The sequence below is a fragment of the Hylaeus volcanicus genome, chromosome 4 (genome assembly GCF_026283585.1).
Source record: "Hylaeus volcanicus isolate JK05 chromosome 4, UHH_iyHylVolc1.0_haploid, whole genome shotgun sequence".
Taxonomy (NCBI): domain Eukaryota; kingdom Metazoa; phylum Arthropoda; class Insecta; order Hymenoptera; family Colletidae; genus Hylaeus; species Hylaeus volcanicus.
Genome location: NC_071979.1, coordinates 27289178 through 27300534, shown reverse-complemented (window position 1 = coordinate 27300534; position 11357 = coordinate 27289178). Strand labels below are relative to the sequence as shown.

Genomic DNA, 11357 nt, shown 5'->3' with positions numbered 1-11357 from the left:
ACCTTATTTCGTAACTCTGATTAGTAAAATAGTCTCTAGCGTCTTATTGCGAGTGCCACTATACTAAATGGACCATGTTACTATACTAATGTTGGTGAACCATGTAGTAGTAGTGGCTGGTTTGAATTCAAATTTCAAAAAGAATTGTATTAGCTGCCGTATAGAAAACCAAAACTGTAAGTTACTTATATAAATCATTCTTCTTTTGCATAGAATTTACAATCAAAAATTTGCGTGGAACTTTCGCTCCTCAGATAATTATTCAAATACAAACTACTGAGCGCTACTGAGAGGTTATTTAGAGGTTATTTCTCTTTATTAATCTGTATAGTAATATTTTTTTCGTTTTCATGCAATTTCAAACGATCGTTACGAATACTTTGCTTGTTTACTATGATACTTTATCTGTGTCTTATCTCCCCTGAATAATTACGCTGTATAAGCAGTAATACGAGTATACTGAAATTATTTGCAAAAATTAAAGATCTCGAACATTACAATTTTCAAAAGCTGTTATTTTTGTGAATTAACAGAATAATATTTAATTTACCGATTATGTTGCAACTAGATCTTATTCTGTAGTATACGACAAAGAATAATTTTGGTACATTAGTCATTAAAATGTTTAAACTTATTAGTAAACTTAGTTTTAATGTACGGAATTTTTCTATTAAAAGTGTAAGGAAGTCTAGCAATTTTATAAAGATAGTTGAAGTTGGGCCCAGAGATGGATTACAAAATGAGAGGAACATAGTGCCTACTGAGATTAAAGTTGATTTTATCAATAGATTATCGGAAAGTGGATTAAAAAGTATAGAAGTGACCAGTTTTGTGTCTCCAAAATGGGTCCCACAAATGGCAGATAATGTTCAGGTTTTTCAAAATATTAATAAGGTACATGGGACTTCTTATCCTGTACTAGTACCAAACTTAAAAGGCTTAGAAGATGCACTGAAAGTGGGTGTGAAAGAAATAGCTGTCTTTAGTGCTGTGTCTGAAACTTTTACAAAAAAGAACACAAATTGTTCCATCAATGACTCCATGAAGAACATTAAAGCAGTTGTTGAAGAAGCAAAGAAGCAAGACATTAAAATCAGAGGTTACATATCCTGCATTGCTGGATGTCCTTACGAAGGTGAAACTAAGCCAACAATGGTAGCAAATGTAAGCACATTCTTGTTACAACTTGGATGCTATGAAATTTCTTTAGGAGATACCATTGGTGTAGGAACTCCGGATAAAATAAAGAAAGTACTACATGAATTGAAACATGTTTCAAATGACATGAGTGAATTTGCAATTCACTGTCATGACACATATGGGCAAGCTCTGGTAAATATTTTGACTAGTCTCGAATATGGCATAAGGGTATTCGATTCATCTGTTGCTGGATTAGGAGGCTGTCCATATGCAGCTGGTGCTTCTGGAAACGTTGCTACCGAAGACTTGCTTTATTTTCTACATGGACAAGGTTTAGAAACTGGAGTAAATCTTAACAAAATAGCCAAAATTGGAGATTTCATTAGTAGTCAGCTTCAAAGGAAGAATCAATCTAAAGCAGGTGTTGCAATTCTTGCAAAAAAATGTTCAACAAATTTGTAATTATTATTCTATATATATGAAAAATAATTGGGACAATAAAAAATATGGGACTTATGTCTTTTTCATCATTTAATAAACTAGGATTTGTGAAAATTACAAACTCAATACTTATTAAATTTTAATGACTCTTTAAACCTTGTATACACAATTCATAGAAATATAACGCAATAATGAAACACACTACAATGTGAAACTTCTGAATTCCATGAGCTATGTTCTCTGCAATATTAAAAAGAAACGCATACAAAGCTGACTGTATTAAAAAAAATACATTATGATACATCATGATAACAGAGTGATACACAGGATCTGATTCGTACTTCACGTTGATTTTGTGTTACGAAATATTCGATAATTCTTGTAATATAGCCTGTGTATCTAATGCACTTAAATCTATCGAGCCTCTGGTGTCGATTACAACTCCAGTTACCTGAAAAATCAAGATTAAACATTACCATAAATATGAAACATTCTGAGATCTGTTAATGAAATATTACCATCTCCTCAAAGAATGTAACGTGATCGGGTTTCTCAGAATATCTTTCGTACTGATCCAAATTATCTTGCAACTTCAAAGTAAGGCTATCGTAATTTTGTATTATGATCGCCAAAATTTGTTGTTCCGTTGGCGTGGACAGACTTTCGCTTGCCAACCACGCTGCGATTTTTGGTGGAAAATGATTCACTATGTCTCTCATATTCACCAAACAGTTTGTTAATTTTAACGCGTGTTCTTTATACTCGTAAGATTCGCATGTTGAATATCGTAGTGCTTGAGAACATAAATTTTATTGTTATACGAAACAATAGCATTATATAAAACCATTTGTTGTCTACATACCCATGGCATTCAAATTTGTAAAAATAAGCCTCATCCGTATTATTTCATAAAATAATTCGTCGTAACTACTCGGAGAAGACAGGAATGTATCACCATACGTGATAAACAAATTTAAGATATTAACGACCTACAACATCGAAATTGATTCCTTCCATATATATTCTTATTAACTTGTGTTGCATTCGTTTACCTGAATAGCTAATGGAAAGATATTCATTTTTTTAATAAGATGGCCTTCGTGCGTCGTTAAAAACTTAAGTAAATTAATCAACGCTGTCCAAAGATCCCTCCACTGATAACCAAGCCTAACTCTGCATCTCTTTTGGTAACAAAGCAACCTTTGTAAAACCCCAATGCATTGATGATACAGTTCAAGCGGAAATTTCTTCATCATGTGCGACGTAATGAACTCGACGAGTAAATCTACAATTTCATAATAATTATTATAGAATATCTGTATAGTTGTTGAGGTAACGAATAATCATTTATTCGTTAGAATGACTATACCGAGTAACGTAGCAGCCAGTGGTTGCGCAGGTGCTACTTTGTCTTGTATCTTCCTATGATGCATTGGTACACGATGAAGTTGTACTCTGAAAGCCAAATTTGCGTCGTGCATCAAACTATTCGCGTACTGATCCTCTGCGATGCAGCTCAATATAAGGAAGCACAATTTAACGTTATTCATTATTGCTTCTGTTCTGATCACTTGCATAACTATCGAACTGGAACGATGAAAACGCTTTGTAATGAAAAGAACGCGACACGTTTGTCTGTATAGAAGAATTTTGTGTACAATTTAAAAAATGTAGCTTCTCACCAATACTGTAAGAAAGTAGCCAATAAATTGAATGGCTGAGCCATTACATCGGGTACTTGTGCTCCTGGAGCTACCGCGTTAGGTCCTAATGTATTATTCGGAGAGGGTGGTGCACTAGTATCGCTTTGCGTATACGCTAAAGTCGTTACAAAATTACGATTCAAGTGTGTCGCTTCGTAAAGTGCTAATAACAATGCATTGTTGGCACGAACTTGTTGCGTTTTCGCTTCCTCTTCTCCGACAAACATGCTTCCTACTATACTGGTCAAAGAGGATAGCCAGGATGCCTGTATTTCTACATGTTTTTTTTTTTTTGTTATTATTGTATTTGTAATAAGTACGATATTGCTAAATATTTTGTACCTGCTCTTTGTTGAGCGAATTGTCTGCAGAAATCTGTCAACGAACTAGATATTACTTGACCATATCCGTTCAGAGCTAGTTCATCGTCCAAGATTGATAATTTAACGATATAAGGATTTGCTCTTTCATGCTTTCTGTAATTGACCAGGAGTGTTAATAGTAAGACTGCGTCATGGCCGTGACGATTTCTAGCTGCTGTGTCTCTCAGCAACTGTACAAACAAGAAATATAAAATGTTAATGCCTCGTTTGAAATATGTTTTTGAACATTGCATTAATACTCATACCAATTTAACACCTACTTGAACCAGAGATTCAAAAACACTATTAAGCATAACATATTCCAACAAAGTGTTTTGACTAACATTGTCCATGCCAGTTACTATAATTAACAACAATTTCAAGCACAAAGCTTTTAAGCTATCAGGGTATTCACCTGGAATTGTGGAAAATTTGTATAAACAATGTTTTGAAAAACTGAAAAATTCAAATGTTAAATGTATATTTGAATCTTTGATTTTTTAACATAAATGAATTGATTATTTGTAATATGTATAACATGAAATGTACCTGTTAAAAAATTATTGCAGTGCTGCATCAATGTTGTCATTCTTTGTTCTGCCGAATCGAATCCGACTAAAATGTCTATCAAGTTAAATCCGCAGTCACCTTGACTAGCCTTCTTATACATAGATTGAATAACAGCTGCTAAAGTTTGTAAAGCATATACAACCCTGAACGGATGTTCGTCGACCAGTGTATCCACGCAATGGCAGACCAAGGCATTCAAATTTTCTCTACTTGCATTTAATTGTTCCCCTGTCATGTGCAAAATCTCACTTTCGATATGTGGAACCTAACAGATAAAAACAGAGCATGTATGGTTTGCCTTCACATGTAGAAATGATTCATGTACATATTTAGACACAGGGTACATAATAAATCATTCCAATTCATTTGTTATTTTCTTTGACAGTTGTTTCTTTTCTCATGAACAAGAAATTTTGGTTTACTGAGGATTTACATTCAATTTGGTTAACTGCAAAAAATTCCTCTACATTAAAAAATGATACTACTAACTTATGACTTCAAGTTTTGAAAGTTTAGAGAATAGAATACCATCATGATTGGTAAATTTGTTACTAAATTGATACAAGTAAGTTTAGAACTCCTATAATGTTTTAAAAAGCTACTATTATAGCTGAACATAAAATATACATAATCTTACAGTCATTGCCAACATGGGAAGTAACAAAATATTATGGAAGAGTCTGTATATATCAATTAAAATGTTTGAAATATAAAGTTCAGACAAGCGAGGCATGGTTTAACTTCAAATGCAAATTTATGCCAGGTAGTCTTCAGAATGAATTAGAATGCAAAGAAGCTGTTGAATCTAAAAGTATGTATCACAAGAAGATGTGCTTTACCAATTTTTTTGAACTTATTAATTGATACATGCATTTATGGTTTTACTTAAATATTTGGTTTAGATAAAAATGAACAACAAAAATTACAAAAAAAGCAACAATCCGCCGAATCATCGTGCAATAATGTAAAAAGTTCTTATATTGCTGGTGAATTTGTAACAACTACAAAAACAAACAAAGGACAAGAGAACGAAAAATGTTCAGAAAACAAAAATTACCCTATGCATGAGGACTATACAAAAAAGAAGCAGGGAAAGGTATAATCTTTACTAGCAGTTAACAACTTCATAAGATTATGCTTTTCTCAACAAATAATTCTACAACAGATGAAACATGCTCAATAATAAAAAAAAATGCCAATGAAAGAAGACCAGAAGAGTTTCCAGATTTGTACTGTATTAATTCTCTACAAGTATGAAAATGTTTTGAAAAATTTGTTGTCCTTTTATATGTATATAATAAAATGAAATCTAATGTGTAACATTGAGAGTGTTTAAATTATACATAAGTTTCAGCAGTGCTGGTAGTCACTACAAATGATTTTTGTATCAAATGGATTAAAAAATGTATGTATAAGAGTATGTATAATGTTTTAATAATAAATATAACATACTTAATGTACATAAAAATTTATATAAAAATACTGACCATGGGTTTAATTAAAAACAGTTCATTCCAAAAATTTGGATGAGCTAGTGTCAAGTCTTCTCCCTTAAAAAAACTTTCATAAATTGGTACAAGTTTTCCTTTATGTTGTCTCTTGGAGCCTGATCCGCTCCTTTTTCTCATTGCCATTGCCATTATGATTATTCCTCTTATTTCATTTCCTTTACCTATAAATCCATTTCTATGTGACAGCAGTCATAAGTATTTAGAATTATTTATATCAAATAAATACAAATGACGGTCACAAAAATATTACCAACAACAACGAATTATACGATATTTAAAAAGCATACTTAATACTATTCAATATTTTTATGTACTTTAACTTCGTATAATTCTTGTGTATCAACATAACCTCTGTAGTCACATTGTATATACATTATTTTAATCAAACAGATAAGACTTTATTACGTAAGATAATCGTATAAATCTGATATGATTTTGTTGTAAAAAGGATACAAAGATACTTAAAGATATCAGGAATATAAATAATAAGTATCCACTTACTAATAAAGCATGTAATTCCTTGACATAGTTTATAAGATCCTTTTACTTATTCAAGAAGTTGTAAGCGTTGGTTTAAGCTATACTATTCGTTGTGCTTGAAATTTTTGGAAGATTTCGTTGAAAAAATGACTGGACGCTGAGAAAAGAAAAAATAATAATTCGTAGATTTACAAAAACACCGTTGCAGGGGTATGGTAAGGAGCCATTATCGACGAAATCGTCGGTAAACAGTACATATTTTCTGCGATTGTATCCATTCGAAAACAATTTTGCAAAAAATAAAATCAAAATAGATCGTGACCTTTACTTACACGACCTGATAACATACAACGTACAGTTTCTCAATCGAAAGAAACGTTAAAAGTTAAAACATTATACGAACGGTAAGACGAGTGCTTCTTTTAACTCGTATGATAACGCATTTTCCAATGCTAGTGCTACGTTGTTTTGATTGTTAAATCAGATTTAAGAATTTGGCGCCATGGTTTCATATTCCAGGATCTTACACCACTTGAGAAACAAGTATATTTATTTAATTTTTTAAATTGAATATAATCCTATCATTCCAATGCATGTTCATAAAAATTACAACTTAATTCCTTATAAACTATCAAAGACATGGATTTAAAACTCAACCAATGCTTACAATTTTTCTCCTATTAATATTAAAATTAGTGAAAAGAATATTCCAGCTCAAGGACTAAATCACTCCATTTAGAACAATATAAGCAATAAAACATTTATTTCAGATCTGCATCACGAGTATCAAGAGTTCATGTTCAGTATTATGTTGAGACATGCAGACAGCATTCATTTTGGAATGAAGGAAGACACACAAAGAAAGATACGTTTAAGAACATCCCTTATAGAAAATGTGCAGCATATGTTACTATAGCTACATCGATATTAGGTTTATACTATTACTATAAGTTTCAAGGAGTTCATGCATTGAATAAGAAAAATGTACAATGTGGAGAGTTCAAGAAAGGTTTAAAGATGTATACTTTGGAAGAAGTTGGCAAACATGATAATAAAGAGGCACATGTATGGGTTACATACAAGCAAGGGGTGTATGATATAACAGATTTTATTGAAAAACATCCAGGTGGTTCTTCGAAGATAATAATGGCTGCTGGCAGTTCTATTGAACCATTTTGGACAATCTTTGCTAATCACAATGCTCCAGAAATATATGAGCTGTTAGAGTCAATGAGAATTGGAAACATTTCTAAAGAAGATGCAGACTCCAATAAAGATAATCAAAATGATCCCTATGCAAAGGAACCTGCTAGACACAGAGCTCTGAAAATTAATGGCCATAAACCCTTCTGTGCTGAACCACCTCCTTCTTTATTAGTTGAAAGCTTTATCACACCAACGTAATTATCATTCAATTCGAAAATTAATTTCAAGTATTTTGTTCAGCAGAAAAATTGTATAAAAAATATTGTTCTGTTGTAGAGAATTGTTTTATGTTAGGAATCATCTACCTGTTCCAGAGGTAGACCTGAAAACATACGTTTTAGAAGTAGCTGTAGAGGAAAAAACACGAAAAACTCTCCGTTTTGAAGATATTAAAAAATATCCGAAATACACTATAACAAGTGCCGTGATGTGTGGTGGAAATAGACGATCTGAAATGGCACAGGTAAACCTTGCTTTACTCTGTAACTAGAAGAAAACATAATTGTACGCTAACTTATAGGAGAAACAATTGAAAGGGCTTAGTTGGGGTGTAGGTGCTGTAGGCAATGCTACATGGACTGGTGCAAGGCTGTGCGATGTACTTGAAGATTTAGAGATTAATGAAGACAATTACGATCATGTACAGGTATTATTATGTACACAGTGTTCCAGAATTTGTGGCAGTATTAATATACTAAAAATCTTAATGAAAAATAATTTGTTAAAAATTGTATTTAATTCAAACAGTTCGAAGGATACGATTTAGACCCTTCTGGTACACCATACGGTGCGAGTATACCTATTAGTAGGGCTTTGGATCCTAGAGCTGATGTAATTTTAGCTTACGAAATGAATGGACAACCGATACCAAGAGACCATGGTTTTCCCATTCGAGTAATCGTTCCTGGCGTTGTAGGAGCTAGGAATGTGAAATGGCTTGGTAGTTAATAGAAAAAAAATTACTCTTTTAATTATAATTTAACAAAGGATAATTTCGTCACTCATGTTATAAATTCATAGGCAAAATAATCATCTCGAAAGAAGAAAGCCATTCGCAATGGCAACGAGGCGATTACAAGGGCTTCTCGCCTAGCATCGATTGGGATAACGTGGACTTTTCTAAGGCACCTGCTATTCAGGAAATGCCTGTGATTTCTGCGATTTGTAAACCAGAACCATCAGAAACGGTTAAAGTAAAAAATGGGAAAATAAATGTTAAAGGTAAAATATTATCTTGAAAACGTTCAGAGGATTTCAGCTTCCCCCTTTTCACGATTCGACCTAATTTTTCGATAGGATACGCATGGTCAGGAGGTGGCCGTAAAACGATTCGCGTCGATATAACGAACGATCAAGGTAAAACTTGGCACACTGCGAATTTAGATGCTGAAGATACAAATGCTAAGCAAGGTCGTTACTGGAGCTGGACGCTGTGGAACGTGGATCTTCCTGTTAAAAAAGATTACAAAGAAACAGAAATTTGGGCAAAGGCTGTGGATGCGTCGTACAATGTTCAACCGGAAAGCTTCAAAAATATTTGGAATTTACGAGGTTTCCTCTGTAACGCGTATCACAGAGTTAAAGTTAAATTGGAGCATTGAACTCCTAAAAACAATTTAAGACCCTAAGTACGAGAGAAAATTCTTATTCGTAAATAATGCGATTGTAATTTAGTTTTATGATTTTGTTTATATCTACGTTTCGTAATTAGAGGTGAATATTATAAACCTGTTGCCAGCATTACATTTACTCAGTTTGTTTTTACGATTATTTCATTAAAAAACAATAAATAACAAGTATATACAAAGAAACAGTTATTTCTTTTATACATGTATTAAATTTAATTTTTTTACGAAATCTTTAACTTTTGTTAATTTCAGTATTAAAATAATTGTGTATACTTTCTAAAGTTATTTCACAATTTGTCGAGTCATTTATATTATGAATTTCGAACAATGGTGGTGATTTCATGGCTGATCTACCGATTACGATAATGTAAGGAAATCCAGTTATGCGAGAAAGTATAAAACGATTTCCAATAGTTAATTGCGTTCTGTCATCGAGTACGGCGTCGATATTTAATTGATTTAAAATTCCTAGTATGTGGTCTATGTACTGAGATGCGGGATCTTCCTTGCTACCAGTCTGTAAAGTCAAATTGTACTTAATTATGTAATTAATGACCACATTAAAAAATGTTACGTAGAATATGATACCTTTGGCGGTATAACGCACACGGTATAAGGTGCTATACATTTTGGCCATCTCAGTTCATCGTTGGTAGACAATATTTCGGCCGCGACCGTGAAAATGCGACTCAAGCCAAGTCCAAAGCAGCCCATTGCTAATGGTAACACTTTATGATTGGGCATTCTGTATACAGCTTTCAGGGGTTTTGTATATTTTGTATCTAATAAAAACGTATGTCCCACCTTAACGAAAAATGACCATTTATTCAGAAAGTAATAGTAAAATTAATATGTATTTATCCTACTACCTCTGCAGTATGTTGTTCTACTAATGTGTTGTTACATTTAGGGCAATGCGAATCATTGCATACAACTTTGTTAATGCTGTACTGACAAGAAGAGCATGAACAAATAATATCTTCTCCAATATCGGTTGCATAGTGATATTCATGGGATATCAAACCTCCAATTGTTCCTGTGTCACCAATAGCTGTGAACATTAATAATAGTAACAACAGATATACAGCATTATTTGTATTATTACCTTTTTTAAATGTTATGCCTATTTTCTTTAATATATTGTCATAAGCATTGCATATCAATTCATAAGTCTCCTGTGCATTCTCCAAAGTTGTGTCAAATGTGTATAAATCCTTCATGACGAATTCTTTGCTTCTCAAAAATCCAAGGCGGGGTTTCATTTCGTCTCTCCATTTATTAGAAATCTGATATAATTTTAATGGTAGGACTTTTGGAGATAAACCTCCGACTGATGCTATTAAATCACAAATTGTTTCTTCGTATGTCTATAATAAAATAGGTAAGTTCATCTAAAGTATATGCATAATTGCACAATTATTCATTTAACAGTAGATGGTCACTCACTGGACTAAGTATATATTGCTTATTGTGTCTATCTTGTACTTTAAATAATTCAGACTGATTACTTTCAAATCTATCTGTTCGTTTCCATAAAGCTGTAGATGTTAAAGCTGGTAGCGATATTTTTTGCGCTCCTATGGTCTCCATCTCATTTTCAACGAGATTTATCAATTTATTTAAAACACGCAGTCCCAGAGGTAGAACCGCGTACATACCATTATTAACTGGTTTGATTAATCCGTATTTGATGAGATTCTATAATATAAAAATTGGACGATCTGTTGAAGAAGTATAAATGAAATAATGAAAGGGTTCATTGAACTATTAACGACATATCAACAATATACCTCGCAAGTTTGCGAAACATTTTTTGGATTTTGAGTATTACTGGACGGTAGTGTCGAAACTACCGGTTGAAACAATCGTGACAGTCTATTTATGTTACGAATCGGTATGTTTGACATTTTTAAGAAGCTAAGTATCGAAGTATCTTGTTTAAATGGAAACTTTGCAATCAAAACAATGGGTTCAAAATATGTTCATTTACACACGTGGATATAAGGAAAATTATAAATGATACAAATTCACGTGCTCACACAGCGCATGTGATATCATCTAGTAACATCTGGTAACATCTAGTAATGAATGGACTGAACTGGACTGAACCCATGAAAAGTTTATTTGAAGCTGTTGAAGGACGTAGAGGTCAAGGAATATTTTGTCGGACGAATTATAACATCATAATGCCTGTAATATAGTCGGAAAGTCATTATTAAACGAAATAAATAATATTTATTAAAATTAATTTTTTTTCGATGTAATCACCATCTGGTGGTCAACACCCGAACTAATTTTAGAAGTTTGGTCAACCCC

General features: G+C 32.7%; 4 protein-coding genes across 10 annotated transcripts; 2 read left to right on the top strand and 2 right to left on the bottom strand.

Moving 5' to 3' along the window:
• The first annotated feature begins 67 nt into the window (after window positions 1-67).
• On the top strand, window positions 68-9196 carry LOC128875570 (sulfite oxidase, mitochondrial). Of its 4 annotated transcripts, none has more exons than XM_054121254.1 (7): window positions 68-176; window positions 6978-7607; window positions 7690-7876; window positions 7934-8059; window positions 8161-8353; window positions 8434-8634; window positions 8710-9196. In XM_054121254.1, exons 2-7 carry the CDS (start codon window positions 7225-7227, stop codon window positions 9012-9014), a joined length of 1395 nt encoding a protein of 464 aa, XP_053977229.1. In that variant the 5' UTR covers window positions 68-176; window positions 6978-7224; the 3' UTR covers window positions 9015-9196. The 4 variants fall into 4 exon arrangements, with proteins under 4 accessions (XP_053977229.1, XP_053977230.1, XP_053977227.1 ...); XM_054121255.1 differs by lacking the exon at window positions 68-176 and adding an exon at window positions 6123-6239; XM_054121252.1 differs by lacking the exon at window positions 68-176 and adding an exon at window positions 6470-6611.
• LOC128875573 (hydroxymethylglutaryl-CoA lyase, mitochondrial) lies at window positions 224-1782 on the top strand. The gene has a single exon (XM_054121261.1). The coding sequence runs from the start codon at window positions 622-624 to the stop codon at window positions 1600-1602; it is 981 nt and encodes a 326-aa protein (XP_053977236.1). The 5' UTR covers window positions 224-621; the 3' UTR covers window positions 1603-1782.
• LOC128875568 (armadillo-like helical domain-containing protein 3) lies at window positions 1708-6364 on the bottom strand. 3 transcript variants are annotated; one of them, XM_054121249.1, is made up of 11 exons: window positions 6229-6364; window positions 5704-5902; window positions 4196-4481; window positions 3913-4061; window positions 3627-3837; window positions 3264-3558; window positions 2951-3168; window positions 2634-2866; window positions 2444-2570; window positions 2100-2374; window positions 1708-2032 (listed from the first exon to the last, which is right to left on the bottom strand). In XM_054121249.1, the coding sequence occupies exons 2-11, from the start codon at window positions 5854-5856 to the stop codon at window positions 1940-1942; spliced, it is 2040 nt and encodes a 679-aa protein (XP_053977224.1). In that variant the 5' UTR covers window positions 5857-5902; window positions 6229-6364; the 3' UTR covers window positions 1708-1939. The 3 variants fall into 3 exon arrangements, with proteins under 3 accessions (XP_053977224.1, XP_053977223.1, XP_053977225.1); XM_054121248.1 differs by having other exon boundaries at window positions 5704-5888; XM_054121250.1 differs by having other exon boundaries at window positions 3928-4061; window positions 5704-5888.
• Window positions 9154-11100, bottom strand: LOC128875572 (probable proline--tRNA ligase, mitochondrial). 2 transcript variants are annotated; one of them, XM_054121259.1, is made up of 6 exons: window positions 10832-11100; window positions 10488-10739; window positions 10147-10408; window positions 9911-10092; window positions 9630-9845; window positions 9154-9558 (listed from the first exon to the last, which is right to left on the bottom strand). In XM_054121259.1, the coding sequence occupies exons 1-6, from the start codon at window positions 10946-10948 to the stop codon at window positions 9274-9276; spliced, it is 1314 nt and encodes a 437-aa protein (XP_053977234.1). In that variant the 5' UTR covers window positions 10949-11100; the 3' UTR covers window positions 9154-9273. The 2 variants fall into 2 exon arrangements, with proteins under 2 accessions (XP_053977234.1, XP_053977235.1); XM_054121260.1 differs by having other exon boundaries at window positions 10488-10762; window positions 10832-10971.
• Window positions 11101-11357: the final 257 nt, after the last annotated feature.